The 25345-nt window shown below is 32.5% G+C and overlaps 2 protein-coding genes across 3 annotated transcripts in view; both read right to left on the bottom strand.

Moving 5' to 3' along the window:
- The window catches only part of LOC111702845 (ubiquitin-protein ligase E3B), a 39709-nt gene extending 23994 nt beyond the window's left edge, over nucleotides 1-15715 (bottom strand). For both annotated transcript variants that reach the window (XM_023474625.1, XM_023474626.1), the window contains exon 1: nucleotides 15705-15715. The gene's annotated coding sequence lies outside the window, so the exon portion shown is untranslated. The remainder of the gene's footprint in view (nucleotides 1-15704) is intronic.
- On the bottom strand, nucleotides 294-25098 carry LOC111702841 (neuralized-like protein 4). The gene is made up of 43 exons (XM_023474623.1): nucleotides 25064-25098; nucleotides 24285-24447; nucleotides 21955-22052; nucleotides 21582-21718; nucleotides 21295-21404; nucleotides 20496-20645; nucleotides 19616-19698; nucleotides 18464-18556; nucleotides 18226-18285; nucleotides 17950-18047; nucleotides 17248-17341; nucleotides 16723-16861; nucleotides 16448-16554; nucleotides 16121-16380; nucleotides 15938-16056; nucleotides 15476-15616; nucleotides 15057-15102; nucleotides 14539-14596; nucleotides 14056-14130; nucleotides 13750-13836; nucleotides 13294-13367; nucleotides 13122-13168; nucleotides 12749-12836; nucleotides 10879-10982; nucleotides 10569-10631; nucleotides 10220-10272; nucleotides 9616-9675; nucleotides 8808-8947; nucleotides 8161-8284; nucleotides 7813-7866; nucleotides 7335-7428; nucleotides 6755-6885; nucleotides 6232-6296; nucleotides 5691-5795; nucleotides 5152-5223; nucleotides 4425-4493; nucleotides 3831-3931; nucleotides 2860-2973; nucleotides 2367-2579; nucleotides 2079-2308; nucleotides 1877-1958; nucleotides 1560-1715; nucleotides 294-691 (listed from the first exon to the last, which is right to left on the bottom strand). Exons 1-43 carry the CDS (start codon nucleotides 25096-25098, stop codon nucleotides 587-589), a joined length of 4497 nt encoding a protein of 1498 aa, XP_023330391.1. The 3' UTR covers nucleotides 294-586.
- Nucleotides 25099-25345: the final 247 nt, after the last annotated feature.

Below are 25345 nucleotides of genomic sequence, written 5' to 3'. Positions count from 1 at the left end.
TCATAAGTTCAGTATCACACAACTTTGTTTTTTTGAATGCACGGAACTACTTAAAATACATCTTAAAAATAATCAAAAAATGTTATATTAAATTTTGTTCTTTCAAATATACTATTAATATATTTAAGTGATTAATTTTTGATTGAATTTGGTATTAAGTACCCTTTATAGAAATCTAGAATCTGTTGTAAAATTTGAAATGCAATAAAATTATTGGGTGACATTTTAATTATATGCATCATTTTAATTATATGCATCATTTTAAGCAATATAATTACATATATTTTATCGTCTTTTGATGACATTTTAAGTTCAAGCCATATTGCTGAGGAGTGAGAAGGATAGGGAAATTAATTAAATATTGAATCTGGTAATTATGATTTTTTATGTTAACTATTGAGAATCACACTGCTGTGCCTGAAATTACAAGGTGAGAGAACAATGTTTAGAGGGAAAAAAAGCAAAAATAGTTAATATTGGCAATACCTATTATAATGCATGTAAAAATATTCTAATGATTACAATTTAGGGGGAAAAAGGCAATATTTCATGAATTATTTTGTAAATTTAAGAACAACTGCAGTGTCTACCCTGCCATATCTAGAGAAACAAGGAGTCCAGTAATGATGGTGTTCCCTCGCTCCTTGGTCACCCAAATACTCTCATTCTCACCTTCATCCTTTCCACCAACCTGAAATGAAAATGGTTGGGTTAAAATCAAATTATAAAAGGCAGGGATTGGCCTTAGGCTCCGTCATACAAATCGGTGGTTTGAGTTCTTTTTGTACTGCATGTTTTCGACCAGAATCTTCAAATTAATAATTCCTCTCATTATTTGTTTCATGAAATTCCCATTCCAAGAAGACAAAATTTGAGCCATGTTGCCATTTTAGAACACCTATCACGTACGTTTTGCCTATTTTATTTTATTTATTTTTTTTAAAGATTTTAAAATGTTTTATGAAACTATTGTGTACTTTATCATTCTTCCTCACGTCATTGTGAATTTCATAATGAACGTGCTATAAAGTAATCATCCTGCTATAAAGTGAAATTAGATGTACATTATAGCACGTGTGCTATAGTTTTGATTGGTTCCTAGATTTTCTCAAAAAAACTCAGGATATTTCCAAAATATTTTTTTTTTTCAATTCAAATGAAAATAAAATTGAAATCAACTTTATATTATGACTTCTGCTATGTTTCAGAGTTTATTTGATCTAGAAATAGCCATGGAAATAAGACAAGTACCCAAACGTTTCATAAAATTACCTATAACACTATTATTTTGGCACGACGTGCTATAAAGTTTTTGGACTTAAATTTTCTCGATATCTCGAAGGTTCTCGTCTTCTTAGATTATATTTTGTTCCTTGCTAAAGCTCGGGACAAAATTAAATCTTAAAAGGCTTGAACCTTCTCGATAAACAGAAAATTTCTGTCCAAATCATTATATCACTGCAAACCAAAATAACAGTGTTTTAAATAGTTAATCTAGCCTTGACTATGCCAAGAAAATAGTTTAGTCCTAAAAGTATTGATAGTGTAAAGAATCTTACTTTATATGACCCAGGTTCTACTTCCAAGAGAAGGGCTGTCTTAGCCATGTATTCTTTTCTTGATTTCCGGTCCACAAACATCCCCTTGCAGTACACCCCAACAGTTGCCTCGCTGATGTCAGGAGAGAAGTACAGTAGGGGAGCATCACTGTCATCCTTTCATCATCGTCAGTGTTATCATTTTTTATTTTTTTAATATTATTATTGATGTTACTATTTTTATCATTATTGCCTATTTATATTGATGATCTTGGTTATTGCTAAAACATGCTTAATTGGTTTGAGTGCATTTGCAGTGATCTAAAATAATTCTATACCTGCTTGGACTTAGATTTTTCCAAAGTTCTCTCTAATCCCAGTTCATCCGGAGTTAAAAGCTTGCCAGCATCAAGCATTGGCCTTGAATATAAAATTTCAAAATGGAAACAAATTATTCTGTAATTAAGATTTCCGTAATATCCAACACCAAAGAATTTTGTCGATGTCCAAGAATGTTATTTTGAATAAGTTATCAGTTACCTAACATGTGCTGTCTTAGTTCCATGAAAAGCCAAGTGCCAGGACTCTCTCCCTTCCTTCTCTGTCTCTCCCTCCTCCTCCCTGGCCAAACAGTCGTCCCTGAGCTTGAGAGGAAAAATGACCCAATGGATGGGAAGTGTAAAGTTTTTCGGAGGGTTGCCTGCTGTTGAGATTGAAGAACATCCGCGCAGTTTATGACAAGTTTCACAGAAACAAATTGCTTGTCCGACCTATGAAATATTATTTTTAGATACTTTTTGAAATCATAAAACATGTAAATGTATTTACCTTTTCGAAAAACACCGCAGGTATTCCAAGAGAGTTTTTAAAGTTAGAACAGAGATTTCTGTATTCGCAACTTCTTCTTGAGTTGATCGTAAGCAGTTCTATCTTAGTCAACATGTGGGGGAACATTTGAGAACTAGTCATCGAGTTCTTCACGTCCTTGTTCACCTTGATACTGGACTTCATGACATCCTCATCCTCTTCAATCCACTTCTCCTAAGAGAATTTTAATTTTTAATTTCTTTATCCTTTCATCTAAATACATAAATGGTTTGTTTGAATTGGTTTGTGTCCAATAAAAGTCAAATTGTTGTGGGACTTTACAATTTTCATGATATCTGGAGCGGTTTAAAGCCGGTCAAAATTGTAACTTGTTTTTATTTTATTTTTTCTTATTGTGAAAATTCTGGACTTATAACTGCAGAATCCACAAAATTTTTCACTGTTGTTATTTTAAAATGTATAATGCCTAGTTTTTAAAAATAATAAAATTCACCTTTGTTACATATTCCCTGAGCTCAAGGTTCTCAGCAATGAGTGCACTGTGTCCTTCACTACCAATAATTGCAACCTCCTCGCACATCCCGTACAAATCAAACACTGCCCAGCACTAGAATACTAATGTTGCAACATCTCTACATAAAGTACGTTACTTGCAAAAGATATCGCTCAGATAATCTAGTCATTAACTGCATATCAATGATTTGGAAAATAAAGAATAAAGTCGAAAGCTACAAGATAAAGTAATGCTAGTAAAAAAAGACTAAAAAGTTCATCAGTTAGAAGTTCCGTCCTTTGTGAGTAGCCCTACAAACCAACCTAACACGCTCTCACGCCAAAATCCAGCAGTATTTTGCGAATTACTCCTTTAAGCCTTAAGCTCTTTGAAATGTATGCGTCTAGGACTACAGAAACGTATGAGAGCGTTGGTGACGTAAAACTAAAGACCAAGGCATTGCGACACCTTAAAGTCGTGGCTGTCTAAACATTTGATACTAACTTTTAGCGATGTCTATATATCAGTGCTGTCTGAGTGTGAATTAAACTGCAGCGTACATTTAGTTATTACACAAAAATTCGAATAAACCAAAGTTTATTAATTCATTTTTAATCTTTACAAAACCTGTCGACATAATCTCAAGTAACCCTTCATTTAAAAAAAGGGGGGCATGCCTGATTCACATCGGTACCCATCAAGCAAAACTGACGAATAAATCCTTGTTTTTATATCTGAAACTTGATATTCCCTTTATGGTTTTTCATAAAAGTGACGATTTATGCAGCAGAGACAAATAAGAAAATTTCAGAATTAACCATTTTCCATATATAGAAGAACAACGTTTGCTTGCTCATTATTTCTCAGATAAAGTTTAAAGGGAGCCGATGTGAAAGGGCATGACAATTTCGAAATGAGTAGTGAGTTGAAACGTCGACATTTTTCTTGGTAAAATAAATGATTCTCCTAACCTGAGGTGGGATATTATCTACTGCTACTCCCTGATCAACCCCGTTGATATAAACATGAAGATTCCGGTTTTTATCCACCAGTACACCAACACTGTGGTTTACTGCAGGAACAATTAATCATTCAACTATTGCCAGAAGTCTGAACTTCAGCGGTGTGAATCTCGTAATCAAGCATGGTTCTCCAACTTAAAACAGATCTGGTGATTGGTTTAATTATTATTCGATATCCTGTGGTATTTATGCCCTGCAGTGATCAAGCATTGATCTCCAACTTAAATATATCTGGGGATTTGTTAAATCCTTACTCGATATCCCGTGCTCTGCAGTGATCAAGCATTGATCTTAAAATTTTAAAGTGGCCACATTGGATATCAAAATAAAACTTTCAAGATAAACAAGATCTAAACAAAAGTTCCGATCTCAAACCTAACAAATTGCAGGTAAAAACAGAAAAAATTGAACGCAGAATTCAAACAAATTTTAGGCATTTTTAAAGATTTTCAAAATTACTTTTTATGTTGACAAAATATGAAAAAGCTCTGCCAAAATTGTCCCTTAAAAATAATGTTACTAAATATCTGAATGATTTTGTTCCTAGTAGAGTATCCAGGTTTGTCCCGTACCGGTTTTGAACAACATTGCTGTTATGATATACTTTATCCCCTGGAACAATAGGTCAATGTATTATTATTATTATTATTAACAATCAACCTACAGACAAAGTACAACGACCTGTAGGTTGAAATACAATGAAAACAGAGTTGAATTCCTCCACTTGCCGCCTCTGATCTATATGGGATCTAGTGGTTCAGATCTGGCCTGGATTTTTTAGGATTCAATGTGTATGCCAGAAATGCGTGGATACTAGGGGTAGAATAAAGGGGGAGCTTTGACAGCCCTTACAGAGAGCAGTACACACCTCCGCAGAAAATATTTTTCAAAATGAAGTTTATAAGAATCTGAATTAAACCAATCTAAAATTGTTAAATTTTTCAAATTATTGTTTCTTTAGTTAATTCTTTATTACAAAAATCAAATATTTGTTTTAATAATCAATTGAGCAATTTATTGTTGTCACAAAATATTTTTATTTCATGAATAAATTCATCATTATGACAGTTTTTACATTTATCTCTAGGTTTATGACTAACAAAATAATATTCCGTGGCATCAAAAGTATAGTATCTTGAAAGACCTACTAACCATCACGTTTAAAATAAAAATTCTAAAACTTAATATCTAAATTCCTTAATTTTAAATTCCAAAAATCCAGAATTCCTGATATTCCAAATTTCTAAATAAATAAGATTTGTGTTCTCACCTGATACAATCCAAGCATCTTTCTTGAGATGGAGAAGGGAAACTGGTAAATGAATTCTCTCAGGAGGATTCCCTGAATATCTCTAATTATTAGATTGTACATTATAATCTAGAAGTTGGGAGATACGGAAGATATCTCTCAGGAGGGTTCCCTGAATATCACTAATTATTAGATTGTACATTATAATCTAGTAGTTCGGAGATACGGAAGATATGCATTAAAACTTTAAGCTGTTTCTTTGTCCAAACTAAATTATTAACTAAAATATTTTACTCGCAGTATGAATCTCAAGCGTTCAGTTTTGCAACTTTATGCATTTGTATGATTTAAGGCATATTTTTTCATCTAAAAATTCTTTGGTTTTTATGAAAATGATTCTAAAGTCTGTTTTCTTTTTTAACGGAAACCTTACCAGTGCTTAGGAGTAGGATATTTGTTTAATCTTTTCTTAAATATTAGATGGAAAGCAACGCCAAGGTAAACATTTTTGTTTTAAGATTAAAAGTTTTAAACTTAGGAATCACCTTTTATATTATTACCTATAACTCCTACAGAAATAGATGAAGACCACTTTGTATTAAGTTTTGTTAAACTTATTTGGAACAGTGTATCCTCAGGTAAAGGACGGAGAGAGACAACAACACCTACATGTTAACAGATGCTAAACATTACAACAGTTCAACCAGTGCAGTGCTGTCAAATCATTTGGATTAATGATCGATTGGACTAACGTTCGTTTGGACTAAATTTCTAACGTTCAAATATTTATTCAATTAAATTAATTTTTCAAATACTTAGAAATTACGCCCCATCAAGTTCAAAGCATTTTTACACACAAAATTATAGGATGGAATCTTAATATTTTAGGGTTAGGTTAGGTCACGACAATTTCTGAGGTCAGCAGAGGTCAAAATCGAAAGGTCGTTTGCAGGAGTAAAGGTAAAAACAAACACTATCCAGATATAAATTACACAGGGCAAAAAAGTAGTAAATTTCAAACTAAATTCTAAAGCTATCTAAACAAATTTTTTGTTTTAATTATTAGAGAGCGAAGGTAAAAAAGTAAAATTAAGGATTTACCTTGATTGTAACTTTCTGCTCTTCTCCCCACAGTGCTGCTATGTGATAAACAGATATTTCTGCCCCTAAAAAATACACATTTCATAGGGAATAATAAAGATATTTCTGCCCCTAAACAATAAACATTTCACAGGGAATAATCGAGAATTTCTGCCCTTAAACAATAAACATTTCATAGAGAATAATCAAGACAGTTCGGCCCCTAAATAATAAACATTTCTCAGGAAATACTCAGGACATTTCGGTTCCTAAACATTAAACATTTCTTGGAGAATAATCGTAACATTTCTGCCCCTGAACGTTAAACATTTCTAAGGGAATAATCAAGACAGTTCGGTCCCTAAACAATAAACATTTCTTAGGGAATAATCAAGACAGTTCGGTCCCTTAACAAAAAAAAATTCTTAGAGAATAATCAAGACAGTTCGGCCCCTAAACATTTATTGGGGAATGAGCATCAAAGAGGTAAAAAGTCTCCATTCTCCTTTCTCTCGAGTTTTTAATAATAAAGTTGGGTTCCAACCTGTTTTCATGAAATTCTAGTCGACTTGTTGAGATTTCTTTTTCCTCTAATATATTCTCCAATGAGTCGTGGATGTTTTGAGATTCGTCGACAGGAGATATATTTCCTCGACAAACTGACGTCACTGTCACCTAGCAGCAAATATATTAATTATAATATTACAATATCTTCATTATTAATGGAGTAAATTGAAAATTTAAATTTGCCTTTTATAATTGTTCAGGGGGTAATATTATATTCCATCCTTTTAAATATTTTTACGCAAAAATTTATTTATTTTTCCTAATCATGCGAATAAACTCCTGAAACAGTTTTGCCGCCCCGCCATAAGGTAACAAACCTATTTTTTATGACAAGAAAACATAAACCTTTGTAATCGTTTTTCTTACATTTTTTAAACTGTTTTACAAAGATTGTCAAAATACAACAATACCTTATTTGCTCTCAGCAAATGACGGGCAAATGACTGATTGCTAGAATAAAATCATTCAAATTAAAAATGTCTGCTGTCGATATAGAGTACAGGCGTTAAAGATAAGCGCTTTTCAGTAGTCTCGACCTTTGACGTGGTTTGAATTACCTGAGTGGTTTGACCGGAAAGTTCTACTACAACTCTAGAGTTGACCGGAATGTTTGAAGCTGCTTGACCGTAATCCTCGCCGTTTATTATATACCTACATCAACATCAACATCAACATCAACATCAACAACATCAACATCAACATCAACATCAACATCAACATCAACATCAACATCAACATCAACATATCAGCAGGCAACCTACATCAACATCAACATCAACATTAACATTAACATTAACATTAACATTAACATCAACATCAACATCAACATCAACATCAACATCAACAAAAACAACATCAACATCAACATCAACATCAACATCAACATCAACATCAACATCAACATCAACATCAACATCAACATCAACATCAACATCAACTTTCAAAATATCAACATTAACATTAGAATCCACATCAATATCATAAAATTCCAGATCATCAAGAACTTCAACTTAAAAAATATGAACATCAACTAACCTAAGAGTTCCATCTAGAGTCCTTTTTACACCAACCCTGTCACCTATCATTAGCCTAAAATGAAGAAAACTTTCATGAAAAGTTTTAATTTTCAAAATTTCACTTTTATTAAGATTTCTCAATCTATTTATATACTTCAAATCAAATCAGACTTTTACTTTATTTAATTAAAAGCTTAAATAACTGAGACTAAAAACGAAAGAAAAGAAATTAAAACAACATTATAATCAACTCAAAGAGAAAAAAAATAAAAAATAAAAAAATAAAAAAGCAGAATAAAAATCTCAAGCTCAAGAAAATCATTTAGTACAGAAGTCAAAATTATCGCACCCTCTCCTTAATCCTGACCTGTCAAGACAAGGGCCGTAGTTGAGCTTGATGATCTGGTTGTTCCTGTAGACAGTTGAACCGTCCAAGTAGATAACCTGTTCCAGGCTGGTCAAATCGCAGGGGACTTTGTTACTATCTCCATCTTAATAAAATAATTGCAGATTCAATTCAATAATTGTCATTTTTTTATCTAAAGGCCGGTTCCTTTTCCAAAATCCTCCGATGGTATTTGAAAATAATTCTTAAATAAATATATATTCCAGCAAATTTATGAAAATTCTCAAAGGAAATTAATTTTTAGATATTTATCACTGAAATACAGTGGTCTCAAAAAACGTTACAAAGTGATACAACATGACATTTTGTTCAGCAGTAAACTCAAGGTCGTCTTTCTCGAGGGAAAAAAGTTTAAAAGGAATAAAGTCGTTACCACAAACTCTGATTTCCTTATCCCAATATCTTTGCAACCCAATGCCTTACAACTTATTATTATTATATTATTATTATATTTTGGACAACGAATTCTGTTAGATTAAAACATCTAAGTTTGAGTTATTAAAGGTTTACACCGTTCGGTTTCAAAAATATAGGGATTAGAAAGTTTAAGATTGTTGCTAAGGCTCAATTCCTTTGAAAAAAATGTGGAAGGATTACGAATGTCCTACCTGCGATGTCAAGTGTTGTAAGACCTAATCTGAGAGATCCCGCCCATCTTGAATCTGTAGAGTCTAATCTAACCTCGAATATATCCTCTGTATCTAGAGGTTGAGCAGAGAATAGTAATGAAAACTCAGGACCTGCTTTCCTGAAATATGTTCAACTCTTGATTGATTGAATTTAAGAGATTATTCACTTATTGAAAAAAAAATATACAAAATTTTTATTTTTCAGAATTACGGGCACAACAAAGCATAAGATGTCTTTCATGTATTCCCCATTTCAAATTGCGTATTTTCAAAAAGGTGAACAATCACTTTAAGGTGGCATCTGATTTTCCGTATCCAAGAATAATTATCTACGAAACAGAATTGCGTATTCTCTTCTAATATCAAAACTCAAGAAGGAAAAACTTGGAAGACCTTAAGGGTCTTCATCAGATCAATTGAATCAAAGAGGCCACATAAAGCAATGCAGATACTCTTTCTGAAGTCTACACAGGATTACGAAAAAAACCAATTCCATTCATTTATTCATTCAACCCTTTTTCTTAGTGAACATATACTTGTTTGAAATAATTTCGTTCAAATACAGAGTAGCAGCAATTCTTTAAATACTTTATACAAGAATGCAGTCACTATGTTTAAGAAATATTTGAATTTTCAAAAAAATTATATTTTCAATGTTAAATATTAAACGATGTAGATTCAAGATTTTTATTTTTTGTTAATAAAATATTATTTTGTTAATGGTTTTTATAAATCTTAATACAGTAAATTTCATCAGTTCCTATATTTTTTAAGAAGGAAGCATTACCTATTGGCAGTGAGACAGGAGCCTGTTATTTCAATACTTTTCCCAGTTGCAGAACAGAACCTGAAGTATAATTTAAAATAACATAAAAGTTAAAATCTACAAAAAAAATCCAATTTTTTTCCCTTTTCACATTCGTTTAATATCCTTTTTTATCCATCAAGACTATAAAATGCAAAAAAGCATAAATATTTAAATATCTAATTTATTGCCCTGGTTCAAGCGCACTGTCATTAATTTTATTTATCATTTCAATTTACTAAGTTATATCAAAGCTTTCCGTGTGCGATTGTATGAGTAAGGTGTCATAAAACGACCTTCTGGATTTATAAACTTGGATTTTTTTACAAATCTAATGAATACTTTATATTTTATTCTAAAAACCATTAAAAAGAATAATCGTCATCATCACTCAATTAGAAATGTGCTGTTTAGTATTTTGTATTGTAACTCAAAAGCTAAAAAAACATGCATTAGTGGAAAGTTTAAATTTTCCTAGATATGATAATTACAAATTTAAAAAATATAAAAGATGTTTCTTATTCAAATGAGAAGGAAGACGACATACGTTGATAATCACTATATTGTACATAAAGTACACAATTACCTGTGTGTATTCTCTGAACCAATGGGAAAGCTAATTTGACTGGACTCCATCACCTTCAAAAATATTGTTTTTTAAATACATTAAAATACAGGGTGTCCTACGCAACATAAAAGTTAAAAGAAAGCTTGAAGATTGTCATTGACATTAGAAATAATATGCAGAATTTATGAGTTTATTAGTCACCATACTTTTACATGATTGATTCTTGGAGACTTCCCTGCTGGCATTAACAAAATATGGTTTGCTCTTTATTGTCCTTTCAATATTTCCGAAGAATATTAAGAAGTTTTGTCCGATTTAAATTTATTACATAAAACCAAAATCTACGAAATCTGTTGCTAGAACTGACCTGACTGCTGGCTAACGAGTTCTCAGCAGGTAGTGTTCGGTTTCCAGGCCGGTTAACAGATACCTTACAGAATAAGTTCAAAATTTAAAACTTCAAAAAATCTGACAAGGATTTATATCCTTATTTGTCTTTTTTTCCCAAAAACTTTAAAAATAAATGAATATCTTCTTGTAGTTCCTTATTTGAATACCTCGTAACCTCGTAGTACAAATAGAAGACTATTTATCTAATTACTAGAATATAGCGGGGCAAACAAAATTCAAATTGTTCAAACTTGTAATCTAGGGATTAACTTTACCAAAACCTTTACCTGAGCACAAATACCGTAGAGATCAATAACAGCGTAAACTCCCTGGGGAACTCCATCAATAGCTACACCTTGGTCCTCTCCGTTTATATAATAGTGAAGGGCGCCTTAACAAAAATAGGTTTTTAATAATAAATAAATATAACAAAAAAAACATAGGTCTTTTTAATAAAAAATAGTTTTTTAAACAGTTCTAAGACATAAGACATATTATAAGACATATTTAGGCTGGCTCTTCGAAACCTGCAGTACGTTGTACATTCTTAACTATCTATGTTTATGAACTTCTAAGTAAAACCCATTAATCATTTGAATTGGTTTCAAATGAAAACGTGCAACAAATACAACAATCCCCATATTTGTAAACCTGAACATACGCATACCTATATATATAAATTAAACATGATTCAAAATGCATTGTGATTACGTTTATATCTGTCCATGTTAATCCTTTAAATACGTACATTAAGCTTTAACTACGCTATAAAATGTGTGGAGATAGCTTAACTACATTTTATCTATCCTCGCTAATCTTATCAATACGTACATTAAACTTGTAATTACGTCAATTCATGTTAACTTGTAACACAAGATATCTAAAATAAAGGAGTTGATATAGTAACTCAGTACTGCTTACTACGAGAGAGTAATCATTACCTGTTTTAACGAACAGGTTGAGAATCTCACCTTTAATTTGGGATTAATAGTTACAAGCTTTGGATCGATAGCAAACGAGATCGCGCCCAGTATTAGTGACGTTGATGGATCATGAGATTGTATCCGTGTGGTGCCTTATTTGATAAACAGGTTGAGGATCGTCCCCTTTTATTTGGGATCGATAGTTGTGACCTTCTGATTGATATTGATAGCTAATGAGATCGCGCCCAGTGGTAGTTGCGTTGATAGATCAAGAGATTGTATCTGTGTGATTCCCTGTGTTGATAAACAGGTTGAGGATCACCCCCTTTAATTTGATATCGATAACTACAGGATTGTATTGTTTAAACATTGATAGCTAAGTGAAACTGAACTGTACCTGGATAGATACGCGTTAGAGAAACCATTATGGAGTAGGGTATTTACTGCAACCCTACTTCTTGCCACCGTTAACTATATTTCTAATCTGTACCCGATATATACCTTAAGCAGTTCTAAGCATCCCTAATCGGTATTCAATATTTAACTTCAGTAGCTCTAAGCATCACTAATCTGTATCCTATATTTACCTTCAGCAGTTCTAAGCATCACTAATCTGTATCCAATATATAACTTAAGCAGTTCTAAGCATCCCTAATCTGTATCCAATATTTAACTTCAGTAGTTCTAAGCCTCTCTAATCTTAATCCTACATTTACCTTCAGCAGTTCTAAGCATCACTAATCTGTATCCTATATTTACCTTCAGCAGTTCTAAGCATCCCTAATCTGTAACCTATATTCACCTTCAGTAGTTCTAAGCATCCCTAATCTGTAACCGATATTTACCTTCAGCAGTTGTAAGCATCCCTAATCTGTATCCAATTCTTACCTTCAGCAGTTCTAAGCATCCTCTAATCTGTATCTGATATTTACCTTCAGCAGTTCTAAGCATCGCTAATCTGTATCCAATATTTAACTTCAGCAGTTCTAAGCATCCTCTAATCTGTATCTGATATTTACCTTCAGCAGTTCTAAGCATCCCTAATCGGTATCCTATATTTACCTTCAGCAGTTCTAAGCATCCCTAATCTGTATCCGATATTTACCTTCAGCAGTTCTAAGCATCCCTAATCTGTATCCCATATTTACCTTCAGCAGTTCTAAGCATCCCTAATCTGTATCCTATATTTACCTTCAGCAGTTCTAAGCATCCCTAATCTGTATCCCATATTTACCTTCAGCAGTTCTAAGCATCCCTAATCTGTATCCTATATTTAGAGAATCCAGATCACATCCATAATTGTTCTTTACTGTGTTACCATCCTAGATTAGATAGTTAATTTCATGAACTTATCTTTAATAAAACAATCAATCAAGCTCGCTAGCTAGCAATCAATAAATCTAAAAACCCTAAAAATCATTTAACAATTAATTGATACAAACAAATTATTAAATAAACCAACCAAAAACCTAACAACTAACCAGACAACCATCTAGCCAATCAATTAAAAAATATTTTTATAACGAAGAATCAGCCGATCAATTATCCCAAAGATCAACAAACGATCTGCCAACCAAAAATACGATCAATTAGGATTGTTAAATCACCTTCATAACAGCTGAACCACTCAGCATCCATGTATCATAATCAATATCTAAAAAATTACATTTTTTTGCATTTTTTGTATAGATGGTAAGCTATCTAAATGTTTGATCTGTCATTGTGGTTAAAAACTATGGCGTAAAAATGATATTTTTTAGTAAAATAAAAATATTATACCTGTCATTGTATTTGGAAACTCAAGTTCTTCTGGTTTTATTAACGTAACTCCAGCCTCTATACTCCCACTCCATCTTTTTTAAGAAATGAATTTTTTGAAATCTAGACTAAAAATATTAAATATTTATTTCACAGACCAAATTTGATTATGGAAGTGTATACAAAACGTAAATGAATGAATGATAACTAAAATAGATTGGTCTATTTCAATCATAATCTGATATTTTAATAATGAGAATCAGGTATAAACCAACGGACAACCAAACCAATTTATATATGGCGGAGCTGCCTGAAACTCCTGAATTTGTGCTGTCTGCTGGCTCGTCAGAGAAGAGAATTTACAGGGTTGTTCATAAAAATTTCTTTAAACGTAACATCGGATGAAAAGAAATGTAGTTATTGTTATGTGTGGTTATAACAATAACGTTCCCTTTTTTCTGATTAAAGATTTGTCACCTGTCAACCATCCGTTCAACTTGAATCTCAAACATCTCGCCTTCTCGTAGAGGACGATTCGACATCACAATAGAGTCGTTAAACTCGCTAAAAATAGATTCTATAAATATTTCACTATTTCTTCAGTTTTTAAAATGTTAAAAGCTTAAAATTGGGATTTTTGAACCTTAAGACAAGGCTAATATAATAATTTGGGCACATGTACGCCGTTTAGCTCAAGGAAATAATCCAATATAATATGATCTCTCTATCAAGTAATTAAAAGTTAAAAAATAAAAGTGAAATAAAGTATTTTAAGATAAACACCTGAGAGCATTTTGCCTTGAGGCAGTTAGCCCTGAGTTTGATATCCTAGCATTCCGTCCATGAAGATGATGAAATCTAAACAAAATTTTCTTCTTAATAATTTTTTGAAAGGGGACAGTCAGTAAAACCATTTTTTAAAAGCAATTTCAGTTAATTTAGCTAATTACCCTCAATTATGTTTAGTCTTTTTTCTTTAATTTCTGTTTAAAATTTCTTTATTACGTTTTTAATTTCTTTATGTTTCTTTGCTTATCTTATTTTACATTTTCTTCAATTCTTTAAATAGAATTTTATAATTCTAATTTCATTATAATTAAAGACAACCCATCATATTTGGTCAGATTTTGTTAACAATACTAGTTTATCTGAACTATGTTGCCTAATAAATAAAAAGAATTAATAGCCTTTGCTTAGTAATAGTTATAAATTGTTTAATATAAAATTTTAAAGAAAATAATTACTAAAACTCATGTTAGGACTTGCCTCAGATCCTGTAGAGAATCAATATGACTGTATAGAGTTCCACTAGTAACAGTCGAATCTAAAATAAATAACATTTTTGTGAAAATCAAATTTTTCTTATATCAATAACAATGCCACTTAAAGGGACTGTCGAAGTAACTTTCAGCGACCTTCCATTATAAGAGAGGACTGTCCTATTCACTTCAGTAACATTTAAACATATATCTGATCAAAAATATATAGAAGATCTCGTCGCTTTACAAACTCAAAAAGTGCTTAGTTCTGATAACTTTTTTCATCGTTTCTGAAGCAAGAAATGCGCAAGCCATTTTTTCAACGAAATCTTATATGAAAAGTCAAATTTCATAAAAAAAAATCACCAATTTCTCATTGATATAGCCCTTTATTATTAGACGGTCACATAAAATTAAGTCTACAGTCCCTTTAATCTTCAGAGCCGATATTCAAATCTCGTAATTAATTTTTCAAACAATTTCTTACAACAAAGAAACCCATGTTCCATACACTATAATATTTACCTAGTCCATCCGGGCTTCTGTAATCTGTTACATCAATGATGGTCGCCTTAAAATAAAACATTTCTTATCAAAGTTTCGCAATGAAACAATGAAGTTACAAATAAAAAAAGGAAAGTATTATTTGGTGAATAAAAAATTTAGTTTTTAAATATATTTTAACATTAAATTAGGAAACCAAATGTAATTTACTAAGGAAGAAAATTTTTAGGTATAGGGTTGCTCACAAAGTTGAAACTTCAAACTTGTTTCTTTCATTGTCAAATCAAGAACTTTAACATTATAAGATTTTGTTCAAGGCAGAAGACAAAATCTAACCATCTGATCGGTATATTTATAGAATTTAAGGTCGTCATAGATTTATTATCCTTTCTAGGTAACCCTGTAAAAATGTATGAGGGCCGGACGTGAATTATCTGGACCTGAGCCGCCTGTCCATACAGATCAATAACACCATAGACCCTCTCCGGAACATTAGAAGCTGCAACGCCTTGATCTTCGCCGTTCACGAAGAAGTGGAGAACTCCTGAATCCTTTCTTACAACTGCTACCCTGTCACCAACCTTTACAAAATCAACCAATCAATCTATCAATCGATCAAACTAAAAAACAACGTAATCAATTAATAAATAAATTGTGTAAAATAGTCACCTTTTTTAGAATTCAGAAATAAATGAATCAATTCAATTATTAAATCAATTAATTTTACGAAATATTTTGTTAAATCAATCAATAAATCTAGAAATCAATTAAGTTCATCAGAAAATGAATTAAATAATCAAGTCAATTTATCAAAAATCAATCAGATAATCACTAAAACTAAAAATCAATTTAGTTTTCAATTTTAGACTTTATCATTTAAGCATTCTTACAATTAAGATTACCTTCAGTTTATCTAAATTTTGACCATAGTCGTCTATTGTGGTGGTCCCATTGTGCATCACTCCGTTTCCAGTCATCATCCAAGTTCCAGATCTTATATTTGTCATTGTACTTGGAAAATCTACAAAGAAAAGTGTTTAAAATTTGCAAGCAGAGGATATTACGCATTTTTGTTGTTGCGTTACCTAGATCAGTAGGAGAATGTGTTGTAACACCAATTTCAATAGATCCTGCCCATTTAGAAACCATTTTATCCAGGCGAACTTCAAACACTTCATTGGGCTTTAGAAACCGGTTTGTAAGAACCACGCCGAAGTTAAAATCATCCGCAGCATTTGGACGATGCGAGGTGATTCCTGAGTTGATAACAGCGGCATGGGAGCCACAGGCAGAGTGGAACATTAATTTATCAGAGGGTTGTAGATCCAAAGGTTCAGGATTAGGTCTAAAAATGTAAACATGTTTATTAAATAAATTTTTTTGTAGAAGAAAAATTTAAACAGCTTCTCCACCTGAGGGCAAGATTTCGTCTTGTGATTAAATTCTGTTCATCTCTCTCATCCCGATCGACAATAGTAACTTTGACGGCCATTCCGTAAAGATCTACTACTCCCCAAACCTAAGTTAATGAACAATTGATAAAAAACGGAAAGCTATTAAAAAATAAAAGTGGGTTAATTTTCTTGTTGTTTTTATCCCAATAACTTGTTTAATGAAGTCAGACTTTTAAATCCTATAAATGATCGTAGATTTTTTTATCCTTCCCCGTCCCTGTACTCTTGCATACCTGTTCTGCGACCCTGCTAGCTGCTACACCCTGATCCAGACCGTTTATAAAATAATGCAGGTTTCCGTTCGATTTTCGCATCATCCCAATCCTATCCCCTTCTGCCAGCTCGTCCAGGTTAAACTGACCATATTCACGTCTACAACAATATGAGTAAGTCCGGTTCAATCATCAAATACAGATGATTTCAAGACGAACTCAAAATGGTGGGATTTGCTTATAGTTCCAAGTTTAGCTGCTTTATCATAATTGACAAGTTTAACGTCTTCAAAGCCAGCAACCAATTAGATATCCTTCAACAGTAAAAAACGGTTTAAAAAAAATAATAAAATAGAGATAAGCAAAGCTAATTACTGTTTCTGCGTTAAGATCCATTCAAGTCTAATTGGGATCCAGATCCTGGATACTTTTTAAAAATAGAGATATATATTATAACACGGGCTTTTAAGATCGGTACATAAAAGTATTTTAATTTTTTGATGAAAAAAAGAGCTAGGCGAAAAATTGGAATAAAAATTTGATAACCTTGTTCCTTTCCCATTAGTTAAAATCCCACATCCTGACATCATTGTGGTCCCGTTTCTCAAGTTGGTCATAGTGGCTGGGAAATCAAGCTGACCTGCAATAAATCAATTAAAAACACATTTCGAATTACAAAATTTATTTCATAGTAAATTAACCAAATTTTGACCACATCCAACACCTGTTATGTAAAAAATGTACCTTACTCTGATTTCATGTTAAAATAATTTTAAATGAATACATTGCTATAGCAAGATGTTAATTATGTTACTTGACCGTTTTTTTGCGATAATTGATTTAAATTACATCAAATGAATCCATTCAATGAATCCATGAATCAATAAATCCATCAATCCATGAATTCATAAATCCATGAATACATGAATCCATCCATCCAAATCCAAGAATCCTTCAATTCAATAAATCCATCAATCTAATTAATCAATCCAAAAACCAATCAATCTATTAACCAATCAAATCATCAGCTATATCATCAATAAATCTTCCAATAATCTATTCTATCCATCAATCAGTCAACCAACTATTCATTCAACCAGTTTATAATTCAACCAGTTTATAATTCAACCAGTTTATTATTCAACCAATTAATCATTCAACCAGTTTATTATTCAACCAATTAATCATTCAACCAATTAGTTAATAAACCAATGAATTAATGAGCTAATTAATGAATAAATCAACTACCTGGATTGTGTATTGTAACTCCAACCTCAATACTTCCACTCCATTTATCTACAAGACGATCCAAACGAATCTCAAACATTTCATTATCTCGCAAAGCCCTGAGATGTATGAATATCAGGATGTTTAAAAATAAATCAATAAATAAATAGATTTATTTTATCTCTGAGTCATTTATTAGGATGTTTAAGAATAAATTAATAAATAGATTTATTTTACCTGTGAGTCATATATTATGATGTTTAAAAATAAATTAATAAATAAATAAATTTATTTTACCTGTGAGTCATAACAACACCATTGTTGAACTCATCAAAAGGACGTTTTCTTTCGGCCGTTCTAAAATTTCAAAATGATATTTTATTAAAATTCAAATAAGTTTAATTTTAAAATTGGCTCAAAAAAAACTTTAAATTTTTCTATGAAAAATATTGGACAGTAGGTTCATGAAATATGGATAAAACCCTTAGAACTAATTTTATATGAGATATATATTCTTAACATCTTTTTGAATTCCCTATTGTTGTTTCCAAGTTTAATGAGGGATCCATTACGTTCATGAAATCTAATCCTGTTCAAACCGTTTATATTGTTTCCTACGGAGTTCTCTCTAGGATACAAATATCAATTATAAACCATATTCGAATTCAGGGTCGGATCAAACCAATATCTAAGGGGGGGGGGCCGAAAAAAATTTCTGGCCCCCCCCCCTTACAATTGAACAAAAAGCAGTAAATTTCCAATTTCTTATTTATATCACATTTAAAACAAATTTTCCCTAATAAACATGTTTCTGGTTTTTAAAATGACAAGAAAGAAAAAAATTTCAAGAAAATAAATAATTATTTAAATCACCTTAGACCTTTTATAAAAATAGTTTATTTTTTTAGAGCGAAAGATAAACATTTATGATTGTCGAGTGGGGGTATTCTTTACAATACTCTTGTGCATGTGAGATTGCATGCATATTAGTATTATAAATATAAAGATGAGAAAACAGTTTAAAAAGGTATTTCAGTTCAGGTCATTTATTCAATACTATTTTCGTTGCATCTTCCATTCCTTGATGATTTTATTTCATATCATGATTCGTGCTTTAGGGTGGGCCCAGCCCCCCCCCCCCGTGATCCGCCCATGTATTTGATTAGTCATTTTATTTCTAACAAAAATTCGTATTTGTGTTCTATGTTTTCTTGGAGGAAATGAGAAGCTCAACCCGTCAATCCCTCAAAGAAAATGAGATGTTAACCTCTTTTTAGAGGATGAGAAATCTTCTCATCTACAAAAACTGAACTCGATGTCCAGAACGGTAATTTTTTAACTATAAGCGAATCAGTGAAAAACCTCTTCAAAAAGTTTTTATGATCTGAAGCAGTAATCTCTATTCTTTGATGTCTGTATTTCCTATCATTACTCATGATATGAACCCCATAACTGATTTGCCTAAGGATACTCGGTATGAAATACAGGAATGTTCTTAGTTTGGTTTAGACGTTTTAAGATGAGAAAGTTGACATTTACAGGGAAAACTTTTTTCCGGACAAAGCTGGGTTATTGTTTTTTTTGATTTCGGTTTTTTGGGGGTTTCAAAAACCAAATTTACTTATCCGGAGTACAAATTACTGCCGATAATCATGAAATTAATCCCATGAAGGAATTGATGTTTTCCCTGATAAGTCCTGAAGTGGAGGCTGCTGCTATTCCTGAGCTTGTTGCAGCGGCCACAGCTGCACTAGCCGCTGCAGTTGCAGCCTGAACAAGATAGGAAAAAATTAGCAATCATAAAAACCACTAATTGTAGTTGTCTGTACAGTGTACAGTGGGTGTTAGGTACTTTCCAAAAGGCATTTTTCTAAGAGCGACTTCCCAAATGTGCAATTTCCCAAACGGCAACTTCCACAGGCTGCAATGGGGGGCCAAGAGATGCAGTTTGGATGGGATAGGGAGCCGAGCGCCGAGGCTAAGACAGATTTGCCGCTTGGGAAATTGCACATTAGGGAAGTTGTCACTTGGAAAAATACCCTTGGGAGGTTGCCCCTTAGGGAAAATCCTTTGGGAAAGTACCTAATATCGTGCAGTGTACTAAAAGGTACATTTTTGACTCCTCATACAACATTTATTTTTCTTTTCTAACATTAATTTTTATCTTGTCAATCTATGTGTTCATTCCTAATAACTGTCAAAACAAAGCAGGATAGTTCTAAATCGTACACTGAAAGAAAACGTTGAAAATAAATTTCACCGAAAAGTGAAGCCAAAAATCAGAAAAATAGTTATTTTTAAATTGTTTACTAACGTAAAATTATGAATTAAGAGGAAAAAAGTCTATATGTCGGAACTTTTGTGGAGAGTATAGTTAATCTTGAACGCATGATCTCGATATCCAATGTGGGCTTGATCCCTCAAATAAAGTTATCTCTGCAGGGTATGACCACCACGGGAAATAAATTAATTCGTAGATCTGCATAAGATCGAGATCAATGTTTGATCAACACAATAGTTCTGACTTCAGATAAATTCTACAATGATGCACCCGAGGAGTCTTGTACCTGTATATTTGCATTGGTGATATTGTTGTGGCTGTTGTTTGATGTGATGGTATTGAGATGTATGGAAGCTGCAGCAGCGGCTGTTGCAACGTTGTTGAGATCGTTGGTATGAATCCTTGCTTCCTGGACTGTGTTGTCCATAATAGTGACCTAGGAGAATGAGAATGAGAATAAGAAAACAGAAAAAGAGATCCTTAAATGAGATCCTAAAAAGAGATTCTAAAAAAAGATCCTGAAAAGAGATCCTGAAAAGAGATTCTTGAAAAGAGATTCTTAAAAAGAGATTCTTAAAGGTGTTCCTGAAAAGAGATCCTGAAAAGAGATCCTTAAAAAGAGATTCTTAAAGGTGATCCTGAAAAGAGATCCTTAAGAGAGATTCTAAAAAGAGATACGAAATAGAGATCCTGAAAAGAGGTCATAAAAAGAGATTCTAAAAGGAGATCCTGAAAAGAGACTATACAAAGAGGATACAAAGAGGTCATACAAAAAGGTTTAAAGGTAGTTTCTTTTATATGCGCTGTGGAACCCCTCCCCCTCTCTCCTTCTGAAAAATGGAAACCTCTCGTGACCAACTATCTTTTGTAACCTAACTCAACATGTAATAGTATAATTACGATAATTACGGGAGGGTGGATGGATGGGAATGAAGCGGGATAAATACCTAAATTAAAAGGAAAGAGGGGGGGGGTTAAGCCCCTCTAACTTTGCAGGAGTGGGGAATAAATGTTTGCCCCCCCCCCCAAAAAAAAACAAAAAAAAACAGTTACATTTACTGATAAAGATAAAATAATATTTATACCTGAGCGCATTTACCGTACATATCAACCACAGCAAACACTCTAGAAGGAAGATTTGAGGCGGCAATTCCTTGCGAGACTCCATTTACAAAGAATATCAGGTCTCCGAGGCCTAGTATAAGAAAGCCAATCATTTAAATCAAGGTTAAAGAATTAAAATTTGACGAAACAAATGATTTTCGAAGCTTTAGAAAAGAAATCAATGATGGGAATTAAAAGTTTATTCAAATATGAGGTTTGATGAACGAATATGAAGAGAAAACACAAATTGACTTTGGTTAACTCTAACCTGTTCTCAGTACTCCAACTCTATCCCCCTCCTCTAACTTGTCAAGGTCTGTCCCGTAGTTCTCGTTGATGGACCTCCCGTCCTTTAAGACCGAGTTCCCGGACATAATCCACGTTCCTTCTCGCAGTTCAGTTGCACTAAAAAGTAAAAGTATGTTTAATATTCAATGTACAATGTGCAATGTTCAATGTTCAAGATAGAACTGAAGAATGTCATAAAAAAGAAACGAGAAAGAAAGAAATAAAAATCCTTCCAATAAATCTCAAATGTTTTTTATCAGGCTTTCAGATTTTTTTTTAAAGTGCATATCCCCGCTTTTGGTATCTGGGCTTTTTATTTTCTTGATTACAAAACAAAAAAATTAAATAAATACCTGGATGGGAAAGGTGTTTCTATTGTATTTGGATCGCAGCATGTCACGCCGACTTCAATAGACCCACTCCAAGAGTTTATCTTCTTGTCAATTTTAACCTAATTAAATTGCAATTTAAAGGACTAGCTGGAGTACCCGTCGTTGCCTTAGTTTTTTAATTTTATATATAGTAATAGTTACTCCCCCTGCTTGGAAAATTATGATGTTTCTACTATAGACATAACGCAATTTTTCGAATTTTAAGTCTATGTCAACCCCATGGGTTCCCTAAAAAAATGTCAGCCAATTTCTGTTTCATCTAATGCTTTCAAGTCGATTGAATTTCAATAAATATTTAAGATTAAAAATAAGGTTTCACTTTTACTAATATTTGTGGAATCTGACGAATTCTAAAATCTTCAGGATTTCTGAAAATCTGGAGAAGAATGTTGGATCCACGTGATAGGTGCAAAGAAGTGGATACGGAGGAAGAAGCAACTGAAGCTACACATGAAAACTTAGACTTTTCTCGATGTTTCTAAAACTTTCCATAAATTTTATATAAATTCTTTATTTTATTGAGAATTGTTCGGAAAGTATGAAATTAACTAAAAAACTTTATATTGTCTTTTTCAGACGAAGAATAAGTTGAATTAACCAATTAGTCCCAAAGTCTCCAGGTCTCAGATTTATACAAGGTTTATGAATATCTTTAAAAGCAACTTTCAGTTTTATGCAAAAGGACTTGAGCTAACAATTCAATTATTTGTAATGATGTTATATAATGGTGGTAAAAATCTAGTACCAATGTGTTTTCTCCAACCCACAATCCACCATCTACAATATCCATCCTACAAATCTTTATTCGTCGAGTGTATAAAACCTTGAACCTAACCAATATTCATCAGTTATTATTATGCACATGCAGTCAAATGCCTTAAATATATGTGTTTAGGATCGTCTCCATCCTGTTGTTCATATGGTTCGTCTGATTGATCTGAAAGACAAATTCTCTCCATCTGGTGAGATGTTAACTGAGGTCGTCTTCCCCTCTGAAAACCCTGTCTGGACTACTCTGTTCACCTTCCACCTCCGTAGTTCCACTTAATGATGATCTTTGATGTGTGAAGCTGATCTCTACCATTTTCATATGACCTGGAGCTAATTACTCCGATCAACCTACCCTGAAATGGATCTCTGCTGATTTAAGAGGGATTATGTTGGAACGTCATATGCTTTAGACGTGTCCTGTTAAGGTGAGATTTTTCAACGAGAGATAAATATAATGATCTTAACTAAACCAGGATTTTAAACTTCGTCCCGTTTAGATTCCTCAAAATCGGAAAACAATCTCAAAAATGTTGTCTTCTTTAGTTCTCTGATATTCTCCTTCACTGCTTTAAGATTAATAATTAACAAATTAATGAACGAAAAGACGCTGATGAAGCATAAGATATCTCCTCGAAAACTGTAGCTCATATCAAACTCCAGCCCTACTAACTTTGTAAGTGTGTTTTTATATGATAGAACATTTATACTAGTCTATTCTCTTCATCCTCAAAAGACTAAATTTCTTTATTAAGAACTGGAGCTTATTTTGTAAACAATAAATATTAATACTTTGTTATCTTATGCAAATTTAATTTTAGTTCACAGTGTGAGGACTGAATATGGCAATACTTCAATAAAGCATATAAACTATAGCACTCGTGTATTGATGTGGTGCGCTGGTTATCAGGGAATACTCGCCCTGGATATGAGAGAACTTTTATGTTTTTAAAGTCTCAAAACCGACGTTACGAGTACAATATTAAGGTAAAGAAAAATTATTATTTATTTGAAAAACCCAACTCGAAGATTAAATAAAGAAAATTTCGGCGTATGTAGGATTTAAAGAATGGACAGAAGTGGTTCAATTAGGTATGGATATTTAATCATCTACTACAGTGCACTATCGGCAACACTAAAGGAGTAGTTAAACTCAAGTCGTCAAGTACAATAGATGGCAACGTAGAATTTGTACACTCCCAGTACAAAATTATAAATAATAGTGATAATAAAGTGCTTCTATTACAGTGAAATAAGTGCAATTTAGAGTTCTTCATTTTCTGTGTTTACTATTTTTTATTTAATCTTGAAAAACATGTCAACTAATGGGAGAAAATGTCGTCTGCCTTGTTACTTGACACTTGTGACGTCATGTATAATTGGTCCATTTCTCTGTTGCCACATACTGTACTTGGTTCATCTATCCATAAATTGTACAAATGCTTCTCGCTTATCTTTAAATACGACCTCTGGTGTATTGAACCTTCACCCCCCCCCCCCGTGAAGCATAAACTATTAACAACCTCAAAAATCTGATTGTCTTGAAGAGGAAATGAGGAGAGAACCAGACCATGGTTAAACTCCTGAGTTGCATGGTTCCGTGTAGCAGTCTTGTAAGTCTGAGTCAGGGTCACCAGTTGACCCTTCTTAGCGTGGAAGGACGGAGGACTCAGTGTCACGCTGGATCTAAAGAAAGAAACAACAAAATTCACAATTAACCAGGGGAAAATACTTTTTTACTTCCTTTTACCTCAGAAACTTTAATTAAAAAATTGATTTACCAACAAAACAATTTAAATACTTTATAAACTTTAATATATTTTTCAGTATTTCGATTCGGATCCATGGATGGATCCGAGGCCAGATTTAATGAATCTAGTGAGACAGTGAGAAGTGGTTGAACTATGTCTGTGGGATTTAACTTTATCTCGTTATCTATTAAATCCTGTCTCTGTCTCAAACTTTCTAGATTCTTAACTTATAATTTTAAATATGCATACCTCATTAAATAAATTTAAATCTTGAAAAAGCCATCTTTGTCCAGCTTGAGTACATTTTGAGAATCAAGGGGGGGGGTACTGCCTAGAACGAAACGTTGCTATATTTCACCGAAAATAATTTATAAGGGAAAACAGCTGTGTTGACTGTTGTTGTAGAAAAAGAAACAGCTGAAAGAGGAGAAAGGAAATTTGAACAACCCTAACCTAAAAAATGTAAAACGCAGCTACTGCGCTAACGATTGAAAAAGCATGCAAAATAAAAACATTTTAATAGTAATTATTGCTGATATATTTAATTTAACCTAAAAGAACAAGTTTTACTATTATGCGTTACCATGTTCTAATACAAAATATAACAATTTTTGGACAACCCCCCTCACCACCAATTCATATAAATTTTGCATAGTTACGATTAAACATATTTTAACATCAAATTAGAAAATTTTTGTTAATTTATGGTCAGGCTAGGATCAGACAATTTGTGGACCGTGCGCTACGGCTGGGGGGGGGGGGTCAATATAAACAAACATTGTCATTGGTGTTCAATTATGACAGCTAAATTTATTAGTTTACAATGTTTGCTC

This window comes from Eurytemora carolleeae, unplaced genomic scaffold, assembly GCF_000591075.1.
Source record: "Eurytemora carolleeae unplaced genomic scaffold, Eaff_2.0 scaffold107, whole genome shotgun sequence".
NCBI lineage: Eukaryota > Metazoa > Arthropoda > Copepoda > Calanoida > Temoridae > Eurytemora > Eurytemora carolleeae.
This window is presented reverse-complemented; position numbering and strand designations above follow the sequence as displayed.